The 15,161-nt window shown below is 46.0% G+C and overlaps 1 protein-coding gene across 1 annotated transcript in view; it reads right to left on the reverse strand.

Moving 5' to 3' along the window:
* The window catches only part of LOC108796016 (kinesin-like protein KIF6), a 109,928-nt gene that overhangs the window by 90,741 nt on the left and 4,026 nt on the right, over positions 1–15,161 (reverse strand). The window contains exon 3 of the mRNA XM_018567382.1: positions 13,821–13,895. Within this exon, the coding sequence (XP_018422884.1) occupies positions 13,821–13,895 (75 nt within the window). The remainder of the gene's footprint in view (positions 1–13,820; positions 13,896–15,161) is intronic.

Consider the following 15,161-nt stretch of genomic DNA (forward strand, 5'->3'; position numbering starts at 1 on the left):
GGTCGGGTGCTCTCCTTGTGCAGCGCCGAGCCCATCGGCTGCTGTGTGTAGTGTCCTCTTGTTCCATCATCCAGAGCTGTACAGGAAGGGGCACGCACGAGCACTAGACTGCCTCTTAAAGGGACAGTGCACTTAAAGGAAGTGGTCCGCCCCTGGAAATGACATCATATCATTGCCAACAGGTATTCAAGCAGAAAAGGTGAGTCATTCTGTGCCTGGTTATTGTTAAGCTTGTTCTTAGAGTGGCTGACGTTATACTTGGTTCTGATTCCTATTATCGACCCCTGGCCTGTTCTCTGACCCTGATACTTTGCTGCCTGCCCCGACCTCTGCTACGTTCAACGACTATGATTCCGGATTGTGATTTTGCTACCGTGCTCTTGGACTGCCCCTGTAGTGGCTACAACTACGCAGGAGATTGTGCGTTATCCTAGTCTACTTGAGTAGAGGTACCAATCGTACTGGCAAGTCCCCCGCGTCTGGGCTTCTACCATCACCAACCTGATAAGTACGGTAAACCAAGGGTGTGTGATGATGCACCACAGAAGATGTTTTCATGACAGCCTGGGCTTACATAAAGTGGGTTGAATGATGCAGGCCATCACAGAGCAGGGAGAAAGCCGTGGACAATGCTGGATTGTGAAGAGGTTGAATAGTGCTTGGCCACATTTATTTTTTAATACAGGAGGAGACATCCTTAAAACAAAAAAACTTTGGAGATATGCGGTGACAGTGTTCATAAGAGCAATGATTACGTTCAAAGCTACTACTGTTTAGTCCGACAGCGACCGGTCACAGGGATCACAGTTCCGGTCCTCTGACCCCATCTAGCCTTCCATGTCATCCAGTCACTTTGCCTGTCTGGCATGGTAATGGAAATTATCCAGAAGCCCCTTGAGTTCTGGAGAGAGCTGTTCTTGAAAGAATGTTATCTATCTCGTAATTTCTTCCACTGGCGCACTTTGCAAAGCTTGACATTTCTGTTGGAATCCAAGATTTTTGTATCGGTATCCAAGTACTGCAAATATTTGTTGTTATTATGCTATTTCAGGCCTCAGGCACATCATTTACATCACAAACAAGCAGAAAAGATTCCACAGCCCTTAGAGGTCTAATAAGATTTTAACACCGCTTCCGTTATTAAAATAGAATAATTTCATGGTCACGCGGCCATCTCTTTCCATTACAAAAGTCCAGAGCAATGTCTCCGGGTTGGTAAAACCGACAGGATGAAGATGTAATATGCCGGGTCGGTTGAATCGTGACGTCCTACATACCGAGCAACAGGTTATTATTAGAGCATTCTCTTAGCGTGGACAGCATGCATACAATCGAGAACCAAAACAAATAAATAATAGGCAAAGAAAGGGCAACTAGTATTCAGATTAATGAAGACCAGATGTCCCTCAAAGGATCCAAGAGGAACATGTGAGGAAAGTACTCCGTGGAACAAGGCTGTACACAATATCAAGTCCTGGGAAAGGACTGTGATGCAAAAAGCATTTATTTCGCCCACTTTTATCATTTGACCTTTTAGATTTGAACTAGTTTAAAACATAAAAAGCCAACAGCTGTCTGCATATGACCTCGCTGACCATTAGGAAGCCTTCTTACTTGTGGGACCTGGTCCCTGACTCTGAAGAGTTTCTCATCAGTTGGCACGGTCCTGTGAACATGTATGAATGAGCGTTTACCATGTGCGATCATTATGATTATTTCAGCCCCTGGGGCTGTCAATTCTTGTGTATGGATCACTATGCTGGCTGGTGGGGGCATCACAGCGGCGACTGGGTGAGGTGCAGTAGGGACCAGCAAAGGTGGGGGGGCAGTTGTAAGATACAGTGTGGAGGGGTTTGAACATGTTTAGTTTATATTGTTCCATTTCTCTTATTGATACACTAGGGGCATGTTCATAGAGCAGACAATGTGACTTACACCAAACATTTACTGGTGGTGAATCAATCACTGTCATTTTAATAACATGAACCTGGAAGATTCACCTGCAGTGAATGCCACTAAGTGTAAGAAGCATTTTTAAAACATGTTTGTACATTGCTCAACTTTTAATAAATCATGAGTAGAGTTATTGTCAGGTCCACTGACTTGGGTAAATATGGTGCGGGAATTTAAGCTTTGATGGCCTTCAGTCACGAAAAGAGTTGTAAATAGGCCCCAAAGGGTACTATGGATTGGAATGAAGTAAATTGACTCTCTGCATGAGATCAAACGAAGTGCATCCTCTATAGCTATGTGATACAGATCATCAGCAGCAGCTTGGTCATCACCAGCTCCAAGAATGTGACATAAAGCTGAATTTTCAGCAATAATACAACAATATGGCCACTGACAGCTTTGCGGCGGCGCTGATGGAAAAGGGCACCGCACCAAAGCAATCGCGTACCGGCCAATTGTTTTCAAATAAAGCGTGACAGATTCAGAACATATTTCTAATAATGGTAGAGCTAAGAAAACCTCCTGTTTCCTGTCTGTCATTCGGACGAGGGAGTAAGAAATCCGTATAAACAGGCTGGGATGGAAATTCTCCTCCGTTATTTATATAGAAAGTTAGTGGATACAGTGAATCACTTCCCGGCCTCTGCAAAATCTGTGTCACCACCAAACACTTCATTGTGAAGAGCGCTATGATGTAAGTGGATACTTAACCCTTTAAAAAGAGAACCACATGGCACCATGGTATGAATATGTTCTACAAAACCACGCAGCACCATGGTATGAATACGTTCCGCAAAATGGCATGGCACCATGGTGTGAATATGTTCTACAAAACCACATGGCACTATGGTATGAATATGTTCTGCAAAACCACATGGCTCCATGGTATGAAAATCTACAAAACCACATGGCACCATGGTATGACTATGTTCTACAAAATCCCACGTCACCATGGCATGAAAATGTTCTACAAAGCCACATGGCAGCATGGTATGAAAATGTTCTACAAAGCCACATGGCAGCATGGTATGAAAATGTTCTACAAAGCCACATGGCAGCATGGTATGAAAATGTTCTACAAAGCCACATGGCAGCATGGTATGAATATGTTCTACAAAGCCAAATGGCACCATGGTATGAATATGTTCTACAAAACCACATGGCACCATGGTATGAATATGTTCTACAAAGCCACATGGCACCATGGTATGAATATGTTCTACAAAGCCACATGGCACCATGGTATATGTTCTACAAAACCACATGGCACCATGGTATATGTTCTACAAAACCACATGGCACCATGTTATGAATGTTCTACAAAGCCACATGAGATGAAAATGTTCTACAAAGCCACGTGGCACCATGGTATGAATATGTTCTACAAAGCCACATGGCACCATGGTATGAATATGTTCTACAAAGCCACATGGCACCATGGTATGAATATGTTCTACAAAGCCACATGAGATGAAAATGTTCTACAAAATCACATGGCTTCATGCCATGAACATATTCTAAAAGGAAAATGTTAATTGCTCTGATCCTATTTTTTTTGTTTTTTTGTTATAAAGGTGGCCACTCTCTTGTATATACATTTAGCACATACTTTATTGGTTGCACCAGTTTGTTATCACGAATAGCCAAATTGTGAATCATGTGGCTGCCACTTATTATAGAAGGCATGCAGACACAGTTGAGAGGTTTAATCATCATTAAACCAAACAACAGAATACAGAAGGTGTGTGATCTTTGACCATGGAATGACTTGGTTCCAGATGTGGTGGTTGCAGCAGAATGATATGAAAAACAAAAACCATCCAGCCAGAGGCAGTTCTGTGGGGAAAACACCTTGTTAATAAGAGAGGTCAGGGGGGAATGGCTGGACTTGTTCCGGCTGACCACCGCTGCTCCAAAACCAGCTCTTTACTGCTCTTTGCAGACTGGTGACATCATCTCATACTAGGCAAAGGCACCGACTGGCGCTTAATAAAAAAAGATAGAGCTTCTCTGAAAAATGATGCTGTTACTGTTAGAAAAGTATTCATGACGATTTTAAAATTCATTGAAAAGGTCCACAAGCCCCCATGCATAGTTGGCTAGAAGTGTTTTCAGGTGATTTTAAGCTTTTTTTTTTGCTCCTTTATCTCATTTGTTTCTTAGGCATTTTCAGACTTGAGCGCTTTCATTTTAGGCAATGGAAAGCTAATTACTAGGAGGTGGAGATGGTTGTTAGGTTGAAAATTGCATAAAAAACATGGGTTGCCTACATTTTTCAGATGGTCTCGTTGAAGTCTAAGTGCTTAGAGAAACATGCAGCAAAACGCTTGTTGTTGTTGTTGTTGTTGTTGTGATTGTGGGGAAAGCTGAACTCCGGGGTAAGCAAATATTGTCCTTATACAAGAGTCACGTGTACTCCTCCTCGAATCTTTGTGAGATATGTGTATTTCTTCCAGATTTGTGCAGTAATCCAATGTGAATCTTGGAGCTTCCTGTAATAAAACCAGACTCTGCTGCCCTCTCTCCTTGTCAAGGAATGGCTGGTCTTGTCTACACCCCCTCCTGTAGTTTTCTGCAGGTTGCCTGTAGTGGTTGAAGCCTGCTATAACCAGGCTTCAGAGTCCAGCTTCAAAGAATATATATACACTGATCCGCCATAACATTATGATCACACACCTAACATTGAGTAGTTCCCCCTTTTGCCACCAAAACCACCATGACCCGTTAAGGCATAGACTCCGCTAGACTTCTGATGGTATGCTGTGGTGTCTGGCACCAAGCTGTCAGTAGCAGATCCTTTAAGTCCAGTAAGTTGTGAGGTGATCGGCCGCCATGGATCGGACTTGTTTTTCCAGCACATCCCACAGATGATGGATTGGATTGAGATCTGGAGAATTTGGAGGCCAAGTATGTGTTCGTTCACTTCCCCATCTACTGAGCCGACCTGTGACAGTGTCATTGTCACAGGTCGGCTAGAACTGTGAGGTGAGTGAAGAGCACTCACCTCATAGTTCTCCTTTAAGGAGTGCCATTTCCATGAAGAGGTGTACTCGGTCAACAAAAATGTTTACGTAGGTGATCCACATGAATAAAAGGACCCAATGTTTCCCAACAGAATATTGTAAAAGAAAATGTGAGTCATCAAACCAGGCCACCTTCTTCCATTGCTCTGTGGTCCACTTTTGATGCTTACGTGCCCAATGTAGGCACTTTTGGCAGTGAACATGGGCTAACAAGGTAACCATGATCAGTCTGTGGCCACGCAGCCCATACCCAACAAGCTGCAATGCACTGTGTGTTCAGGCACCTTTTTACCAGAACCAGCATTAACTTTTTCAGCAATTTGAGCTTTTTCAGCAATTTGAGGTTAGCTGGTAAGTGAGCTGGGAAATGTTTGTGTTTGTACTGTGTAAAGCCCTTCCATGTGCACTTTACTTTAAAAGCTCGTTATAAATTGATGAATGCGGATGCCACTTCATTCACTTCTATTGGATTGGTCTACACAGGCCAGCCTTCACTCCCCACGTGCATCAATGAGCCTTGGCCGTCCATGACCTTGGTCATCAGTTCACTGGTTTTCCTTCCTTGGACCACTTTTGGTCGGTCCTGACCACTGCAGACCGGGAACATCCCACAAGAGCTGCGGCTTTGGAGTTGCTCTGACCCAGTCATATAGACATCACAATTTGACCCTCGGCAAAGTCGCTCAATTCCTTACACTTGTCCATTACGCATACCCATTTTTCTGCTTCCAACACATCGACATCAGGGACAAAATGTTCATTTGCTGCCTAATATATCCCCCCCCCCACTTCCAGGTGCCATTGTAATATATCCCCCCCACTTCCAGGTGCCATTGTAACTAGATAATCAATGCTATTTACTTCACCTGTCAGTACTCATATCGTTAAGGCTGATCGCTGTATATACTATATATATATATCAGGGGTGTGGAATTCGTATTGCCCGACGCCCGGGACATGTAGTTCCGGGCACCGGGCAAGTGTTTTTTTCACTGTTTTAGCCCTGCTATGGACAAGTAGCAAAGCTGGTTTTACGTTTTTTAAATGAGCGGCGAGAGCGGCGCTGCAAGCGAAGGGCGTGGAGCGCAGAGAGCGGGGGCCGGAGCGCTGAGAGCGGGGGGCGGGGCCGGAGCAGGGGGGCGTGGAGTAGTGATGTAGCAATGACAGGCTCTGTCACCTCCCTCAGCCTCTGGCGGCCGCTGCTCGTTCCTGTCACAGGAGTTCTAGCACAGTGCTGTGCTAGAACTTCTATGTTGGAGGTGACAGGGTCAATAAAGAGAACCTGTCACCTCCAAAAGCTATCACTGTGTGATAGCACTACAGTTAAGTTTAAAAAAAAATAGTACAAAAAAAAAAGTAATAAATAATAGTTAAAAATGTAACTAAACAAAAATGTAAAAAATAAAAAAGCGATAAAGTAAAAATAATAAAACAAATGAAAAATGTTTACAAAGTAAATAAAAATTGAAAAAATGAAAACCAGCCCCGGTGCCCCATCTGCATGTGAATAAATACGCATTAGAAAATAATGGCACTGCCAGCGCGATCGGCGGTGGTGTGCGATCCGTGACTGCCCGGTCATCGTGCACGAAACCGAGCGGATGGCTGGGTTGTCACGGAATCGCACACCACCTCCGATCCTACTGTCAGTGCCCTTATTTTCTAATGGCACCACAGTCGTGCCAGGCACATTGCGCTTTTCCTGCTGCAATACCACCCGGGCGATCCCACACGATCACGGTTAAAAACACTGCGCGATGCATGTCGTGAAAATAGGTACATCTACCTTTTTTTCAGCGATTGCCACCCAGATATAACCCCATACATGCGGATGCAACCGCACACGATCGCACGTCCTGGGAATCCCCAAGTCTGCACCAACCCTAAAGGGCATATTCACTTTCCCAAGTAATTTGGGAAAATGGAATTACCTGCACAAATCTCCCTCCCACTATACTTACCTTTCGTCGACCGGTCCATCCCGTCCACCAGTACGGGTGTACTATCTGTACCTGTTCCGTGCATTCTGAATTACGCTCGCAAATTGCAAGCACTCGTCAACGCGGTCACCTGACGGCACTGACCAATGAGAAGCACTTATTAGCACTGCTAAATACGGTTTTGGTTAAAAAACAACGCCCTGGTGAGACCGAACAGCCCTGGTGTGACCCACACAACGCCCTGCTGAGACCGCAAGCAGACCTGGTGAGATTGCACAGCCATGGTGAACCGGCACACAGACATGGTGGGACCGCAGAGTCCTAGGGAGTATCGGTGAGTACTTGAGGAAAAGTATCAGTACTCGGTCTTGAAAAAATGGTATTGGTGCATCCCTAATATATATCTATATATCTATATATCTATAGATATATAGATATATATATATCCATATACAGTCACACACACTCCCTTTAAGACCCCTCATAATGATAGCAGAAGTTGGGTTGAGCAAAGTTCTGAAACGGTAATTGGGAAAAGTTGAGTTGTGATACCCTCACCCTTAGGACGGAAGAGTTCCAGGAAGAGATCAGAAGGGCCAAGCTGTCCAGGGACATTCTGTACTCGTGATCTCTACCCCGAGCTCTGCAGTCTTTATCCAGCAGCTGGAGTGTGCTCAGCCCGGGTGCAATGCTACAGCTGTGTGCACAATGCATAAAGGAACACTAACATTTATAACAAGTTGCAAACAACACGGAAGCAACATCAATTGTGAGATGCAATAAAGCCTAAAGCCAAGTACCTATAACTTTAAGAAAAAAAGGAAATGTATTTGTTATAGAAAACTCTCAGGAATAATCTCGGCACCGGCACTAATGCCAATATGACTTTTCATCTTTTACTTCTCTTGGACAGATCCCTCTCCACCCTTTTTGCGTGTAAAACATTCATTGTCATCTGGGATTTTGTCATCAGCTGTTTAAACAGTCGTATTTTACTGCCAGCTACTTTTCTCTGTGCTGTGTAAACTGTTTCTTGTGAAATGTTGCGGCGCTTATGTCACATGTGACAAGATTTCACAAGATTCATGTTTGGATGCGTGTGTATACATCATTTACTGTGAGCTGCTATGCTTCAACTTGGGAGTTAGCGGAGGGCAACATTCTTTTCCTCTGGATTTAAAGGAGAACTATGGGGTTAGTGCTTTTCCCCATAGTTCTCCTTAGGGTAACGGGAGGACACAAACTAGCATCCTCCCGTCACCCTAAGCTCAGTATATAGGGAGCTACAACTCGCGGCATACTGAGACGCCGCAGCCGGAGCGGATCCCGGCATCGATGTCGAGATCCGCCCAGCTACGTGAATGACAGCTGGCTCTGCCTATCTAGAGGCAGAGCCAGCTGTACCCACCCCCTCCCCCATCCGTTCCGCCAGTCAGCGCTGGCGGATCAGAGCGGGGAGAGGAGAATCCATCCTCTCCCCTGTCATGGCAGAGAGCCGTGACAGGATTGAGAAGTGAGCGAACGCCGGTATGTGTCCGCTCACTTCCCGATCTACTGAGCCGACCTGTGACAGTCTCATTGTCACAGGTCGGCTAGAACTATGAGGTGAGTGAAAAGCACTCGCCTTATAGTTCTCCTTTAAGTAAACTGTATGACATTGCTTCTATCCCGCTTTCTCTTTTGTAGCATTGCATGGCTCGCCTCTCGTACCTAGTCTCTGCTCACACTTGCACTTTGTAGGCATTTTTACCACATTTTTGTTGCGTGTTATTTATGTGTTTTTGTTTTGGCCAAACGAAGGTGAAATTAAAGTTGATATACTGTATGCAAAAACTTTTTAAAAGAGGTTTAAACTTACCTCTGTCTTCCCCACGCGCGCTCTCGTCCGAAAATCTAAAAAATCTCGGGCAGCCACAAACCATCTTGGGGCGGGCGCATGCGCAGTTCAGATTTTCGGCCGGGAGACGAGGAGAGACACAAGGTAAGTCTATGGACGTGGGCACCCACATGCAGACACCGTGGGACAGGAAGTGCCAGCAAGCTCAGAGGAGTCAGCGCTGGATCGGAGACCCGCAGCAGTGCTGGAGAGAAGGCTGAAAACGACAGGAAAGATGAGGAAGATCGGATTAAGAAACATCATTTAAGGTAAGTGCTGACATTAACATTGGGGGGAGGGAAACATTTTGTATCCTTTAATGTCACTTTAAAGTCATCTTAAACACCATTCACTTTATTGCACTTAGAATGAGGTCCAATGCAAGTCAGAAGGAGGTGAACTGCAGGTTCTATACATGCCGTCATTGAACTCTGATCTCAGAAACGCATCAAGTTGATCCTAAATGCAAGCAGAATGCAACTGAAAGCAAGTTACATTTGCCGATCGGCCAAAGCCCCTCAAACACAGGCCCCAAGCCTATTCACCATGGAGTAGTAGTAATAGTCCACAATAGGGATGCACCGATAGCGTTTTTCTGGTATTGAGTACGAGTACCGATATTTTCCTTTCAGTACTCGCCGATACTGAGTACCGATACCTGTGCTTCCGCCAGCATGGAGCCGGCTTCACAGGCAATCAGAAAGCCACCAGAATGCCCCCCCCCTGCGCTAAGGAGCATCTGCGAAGCTGTATATATAATATAGTCATGAGTCAAATATGGCGTGTACAAATGTACAAGTACACTAAAGTTCCTGTTCATTGGGAATTTGTCACAAAAAGTAACAAAATAGAACTTAATATAACATAATGTTAACTACCTTAAGCCCAGGTTGTGCAAGATGCCTGAAACCACCTTTATAACGATACGGAACTCATTCCATGTGCCCGAGAAAGCCTGAAGCTAAGTGCAAGCTTTCATAAACACTTACGCACAGTTGGAGTCCTTAAATGAGGTGGAACATCGGGAGACTTTAATTAAAGCAAAATGTACCTTTTGGAAATAAGTCTTCCGATGTTCCACCTCATTTAGGACTCCAGCTGCGCTTATGTGTATGGCAGCTGAGGAGTCAACCGAGAGGTAGAGAGGTTAGGTGCCAGTCCCTAAGTGGGTATTCACTTGTTCAGAAACACTTTGTCTTTGCCAGAAGAAGATGGCCAAGTGTTGCCGACAGCTTGCACCACAAAATATATTCAGTTAGCCACAGGACAGGTATCACCTACGTTTTTACTTTTCTTCTACTCCTACCCATAGCTAACACAGTACAACTACTGCTGGTTGGATTGTGCTACACTGCTCTTTCAACAATGTGGAATGCATTATGTTTTTAATTTCAACTTTGCTTCAAATGGAGCTCAGCCACACCACCTGCATCTCACTATTCAACGTAGACAGAAACCTATTTGGAGGCATCTCAATTAGATTATAGGATGTGAAGGTGGGCCTGAAAGGGAGAAGAATCAATATCTACAGATTTTACCCTTTAGACTCTCAATGCACACACAGGGGGAAGGAAAAGCTGCTTACTAGTTCCTTGTCTATGCAAGAAAAGTGGCAGTGCCTAGGTAGAGGGCCTGTAAGAAAAGCCCTATGCATGCCCAGTCCAATTAAGGTTCCGTCCGCACCTCTGCGCATGCTCAGAAGCCCACTCTTAGGGTCAAGGGCAAACGTGCGCTGGTTCATAGGCGTGTGCGCCCGCAAGCGCATCAGAGGATGCGCGCGCTTTCTGCAAAGAGTCGCACCGGAAGTGACATTTAAGGAACCATATACACTGAGTGGCCAGTTTATTATGACCACCTGACGTTTGTAGGCAAATTAGCTATAATTTGGCGCTGAAGTTGCTAGAGGGCCAGACCATTATAAATAGGGAATCAGGTTGTTTACCACGACAGTAGAAGTGATTTGTTTCTGAAGATACGGGGGAAACAACGCGATTTAACAGCCTTTGAACGTGGGATGATTGTTGGCGAGAGCCATGGAGCGAGTATCAGCAAAACAGCAGAATTCGTTAAATGTTCAAGAGGGGCTCATTGTTAAAGTGTTTAAAGACCGGACTGTCAGCCGAAAATCTGGGTCTAAACGTGCGAATTGCGGCCGTCAGCGACTAGTCAATGTTAGGGCAGAACGGAGAGTGGCAAGACTGGTACAAGACAACAGAAGGGCAACAGCGCCATGTCAGATTCCTCGCATCACCTTTCATCATCTCGTGGAGTCACGAGGCGGCCCAACGAAGTACTGATGGGGTGGTCATTATAATCTGGCCACTCAGTGTATAAATAGACAAGCTGCATTTTCCCTTTGCTGATTGATCTTCATCTGTTCCTGTGATTGTGTGCTTATTGTTATTCCAGTTGTCTTCAGTTCCCGACCCGGCTTGCCTTGACCCCTCTTCTGCCTGCTGCTTGTACCTGCTTGATCTTCAGCTCCTAACCTTTGCTTGTTCCTGACATCGCTCCCGGCTCTCGAATTGGTACCTCGTCTTCCGATTGGCTTGAACCTGGTTCGTGCCCCAGACTTGGCTTCCGTCTTCCTCTTCTGTTCGGCTACAGCCTAGGCACCAGCGCTTCCCTGTGCCCTTTTCTCCCTGTCCCCGCATCCAGGAGAGTTGGACAAGGGATGCAAGGGGCACACTCTCCTCCATTCAGTTCCACCTCAAGTTACGTGACAGGGCCCCTCCAACTACCCATGCACTGGTACTCACCTCTCCAGAGCTCCCTGGCCGCCCCTGTCTCCAACAAAGCTGGAGAAATCAACCAGTGCTTCCGGTTAGTGGGGAACATGTGACCTCCACCCCTGTGATGGGATCCCTATCACATGACTCAAGGAGTGACATCCCCTCACCAGTTGACACTAGGGATTTTAGTCCTGCCAATAAAGGCAGGACTGGCGAGGGAGTGCTGGCAAGGTGCATTGGGGGGTTCTGCAGGGGCATTTACAAAGACCCTGAATGTGCAAGGTGACAGTGCCTCTTTAATTAGGTTTATCACTCCCATTATCCCATTCTGTAATATTTACATTTGTGACAGGATCACATTAATAGCTCTTTAATAGACTCCAATTCATTTTCAGGCGTACATTCATCTCACACATAGTTTGATTTTGGCCTTTTAAGTAAGTTTTTATTCCAGATCTCCGAGTTGAGTCCCAGAGAACAGAAAACAACATTGAGAAGAACAGTGGCCTTGCAGCTTCAATGATTGCGCAACAGCGGACAGAAATCCGGGATGGATTATAAAAGCGCCTAACCACATGAAAGAAAACATGAAAACATATTTTTTTCTGGAATAAATTCCAGGCCGGCCATTAAATGGTATTCTGGAGGGAGACAATAAATTTAACGTCACGAACGAGAACCTGTCACATTCCCCAAACTCAAAAAGCCATTTTCTATCCTAGACAAATCTACACAGCACCTTTACTTTGGAAGTTTATGAAAGGAAAAACACAAAGCGATTACTATTTCATTTTAGCTAGAGGGTGAAGGCAACAGCCAAGGTGGATATCAATGAGATGTGAAGTTTCAGCACTGAATTTCTTCTGGCAATCATCCCCTCCAAATGTTTATATGATGTTCTTCCTGAGCCTTCTCTCTATTTGGTATTTAGCTTCTATGGACTGTAAATCCCTCCTATGTAAATAAGAGGGGGCTGTACATAGGTTCTTGAACACATCCTGTCGCAATACACCTCTCTGATGCAAGCAGTAGGCTGGCTCTTGGGAGGAGTTATGCAAATATGAAAATTCCTTGATGGGTGGATGTCAGTCTTGTAATGCCCACCCTTGTGCCACGGAAGGGGGTCCCCGCAGACAGCCGGAAGTCGGACACGCTGTTACCCGCAGCCCTGTGTCCAGCGGCACCTGTCTCCTCCGTTCCTCGCCGCTCTGTGATGTCCGCCGTGTGGAGCTGCCGTGTAGTGCACACGAGCGCACTGTGTGTCTTCTTAAAGGTACAGCGCACGACTTGCATTTGCATACAGACCCCCCTAGTTAATGCTTACATCTGATGCTGAGCCTCCATGATTAACAAAAGTGAAATCCAGTGAATGAAAGGGGCAGAACAGGGAAAGTCCGGCTGAGGAGGAAAGAGCTAGATAACGCTGACGTCCTCCAGCCAGGAAATGGCTCAGTCCAGGAGAGGAGCCGGTACAACAGAGCAAGACTCAAGGGGAGGCCGGAGGTCAGCTTTAATATACAAATAGAAGTTTATTAAACATTTCCACTAGGGATGCACCATATTAGTATCGGTATCGGTGTCGATACAGAGTGTTTGGGTACTCGGAATGCTCCCGTTGTCTATCACGATACCTGAACTTCCGGTATCAGAAAGCCGGGCGGCGAGTCATTAGATTGGCCGGGAAGCCGGCTCCATGCTCTCTCGTCACTTAGTGACAAGGAAGAATGGAGCTGGCTTTCCAGCCAATCAGGAAGCCAGGCAGCATGTAATGACTCGCCGCTCAGCTTGCTGATTGGTCGGGAAGTTGGCAAATCAGGAAGCCAACTTCCCGACCAAACAGGAAGCTGAGCAGCGAGTCATAATCTGCCCCCTGGCTCCATGCTTCCTCGTCACCTGCTGATGAGGTAGCATGCAGTCGGCTTCCCGGCCAATCAGGAAGCTGGGCGCCATGTAATAACTCACCGCCCAGCTTCCTATTTGTTTGGGAAGCGGTCATTAACGCCCCCCCCCCCCCCCCCCCCGGCTTTCTGATTGGCCAGAAAGCCGTCTCCATGCTTCCTTGTCACCTGGCAACGAGGGAGCATGGAGACGGCTTTCCAGCTAATCAGGAAGCCCGGGGGCGAGTCATTACACGCTGCCCCGCTTCGTTAATGGGACTTCCAGCATCAGTATTCGGCAAGTATTGAAAAAAAAATATCGGTACTCATATTCGATACCGAAAAACCGGTATCGGTGCATCCCTAATTTCCGCCATTAGACAAGACAATACGAACATATAACCGTGCGTTCACCATACCTCTCTGCCACCGGCTTGGCGATGTGATCAAACACTGCTTCCTGCTTTGCGTCTTGGTCAAAGGTCTCTTGAAATCTGCAAAACATCCAGCAATTAGGAGCTTTTCTCGCCTCGGCGTGTGAAACACAGCCCGATTCATGATGCCAATGTTTTCCCAGATAAGTCGGCCATCCTGTACCTCGTAAAACACGGGCAGAGCGAAACAAAGTGCTCTTCTGTTCCCTGGCACTGCACTCCCCGCTACTATTGTCAGCACAAGCCCCGGCTGAGATTAACTATGGGCAGTAAAATTCACCCCGCTCGGTGAAAATGACATCAATATGGTATTTTTATTTCCCATTATGAAAACACGGGGAGAAGAGGAGGGTGCGGGGAGCCAGGTGCGCACGGCTGACTGTTCCTAGATTTGCGCAGCGCCTGCTCGACCAACACGAGGAAATTAAACACGTTCACAGTGAAGCCGATTCAGAAATCATTTTCTTCACATGTCTATGTGAAACGCTGTCAGTCACCAGGAAGATAAATACAGAACGGCCTTCTTAATACGGAAAGCATTTACACGTCACCACTTCTATCACAAATACATAGAAATAATGACTCCACTTGCAGAATATTCCCCGACTGCTCTCAGTTGGACATTATGGATTATGCCGGGATTAGAGTTTGTAAATTCCAGAATAGGTTTTCTATTAAAAAGACCAGCGGAAAGATTTTAAAGCAGAACCCCAGTCAAATATAACAAAATAATAATAGCACATTACAGGGGCGTCCCGAGGCCCGGGTGTCACCCGGAGCGGAGACCGGGTGACACCCCACCCTGACGTCATCGCACATGCGCGGCCATCTTATTGACGCCTGCCGACAGCCATCTTGCTGATGGACGCCGGCATAGAGAGGAGGGGACGTTCACCCGGCGGGATGAGGTATGCGGCCGGGTCCCCTCCTCTCTCCTGACACTGTCGGGCTCTCGGTCCATGACCGAGTGCCCGACTTTTTAGAGAGGGTGACACCAAAATGACTGTCAGCCATTTTGGTGTATGTATAAAGTCACTTGCATTCCAATAGAATTTCAAGTCAAAAACCGGTTTATTGACTCGATTGCTATCACATCATATAGCGACGTTTCGGAACAACAGCGGTTCCTTCTTCAGGCAAACAGAATGTGAGAAGGAACCGCTGTTGTTCTGAAACGTCGCTATATGATGTGATAGCAATTGAGTCAATAAACCGCTTTTTGACTTGAATTTCTATTGGAGTGCGAGTGATTTTATACATACACTTATCTTGGAGTGGTCAGGAGTGCGATGGGTACACTGAATTTTGGACCCCTCTATTGGTGTC

Source organism: Nanorana parkeri, unplaced genomic scaffold, assembly GCF_000935625.1.
Source record: "Nanorana parkeri isolate BGI_ZX_2015 unplaced genomic scaffold, ASM93562v1 scaffold1040, whole genome shotgun sequence".
Taxonomy (NCBI): Eukaryota; Metazoa; Chordata; class Amphibia; order Anura; family Dicroglossidae; genus Nanorana; species Nanorana parkeri.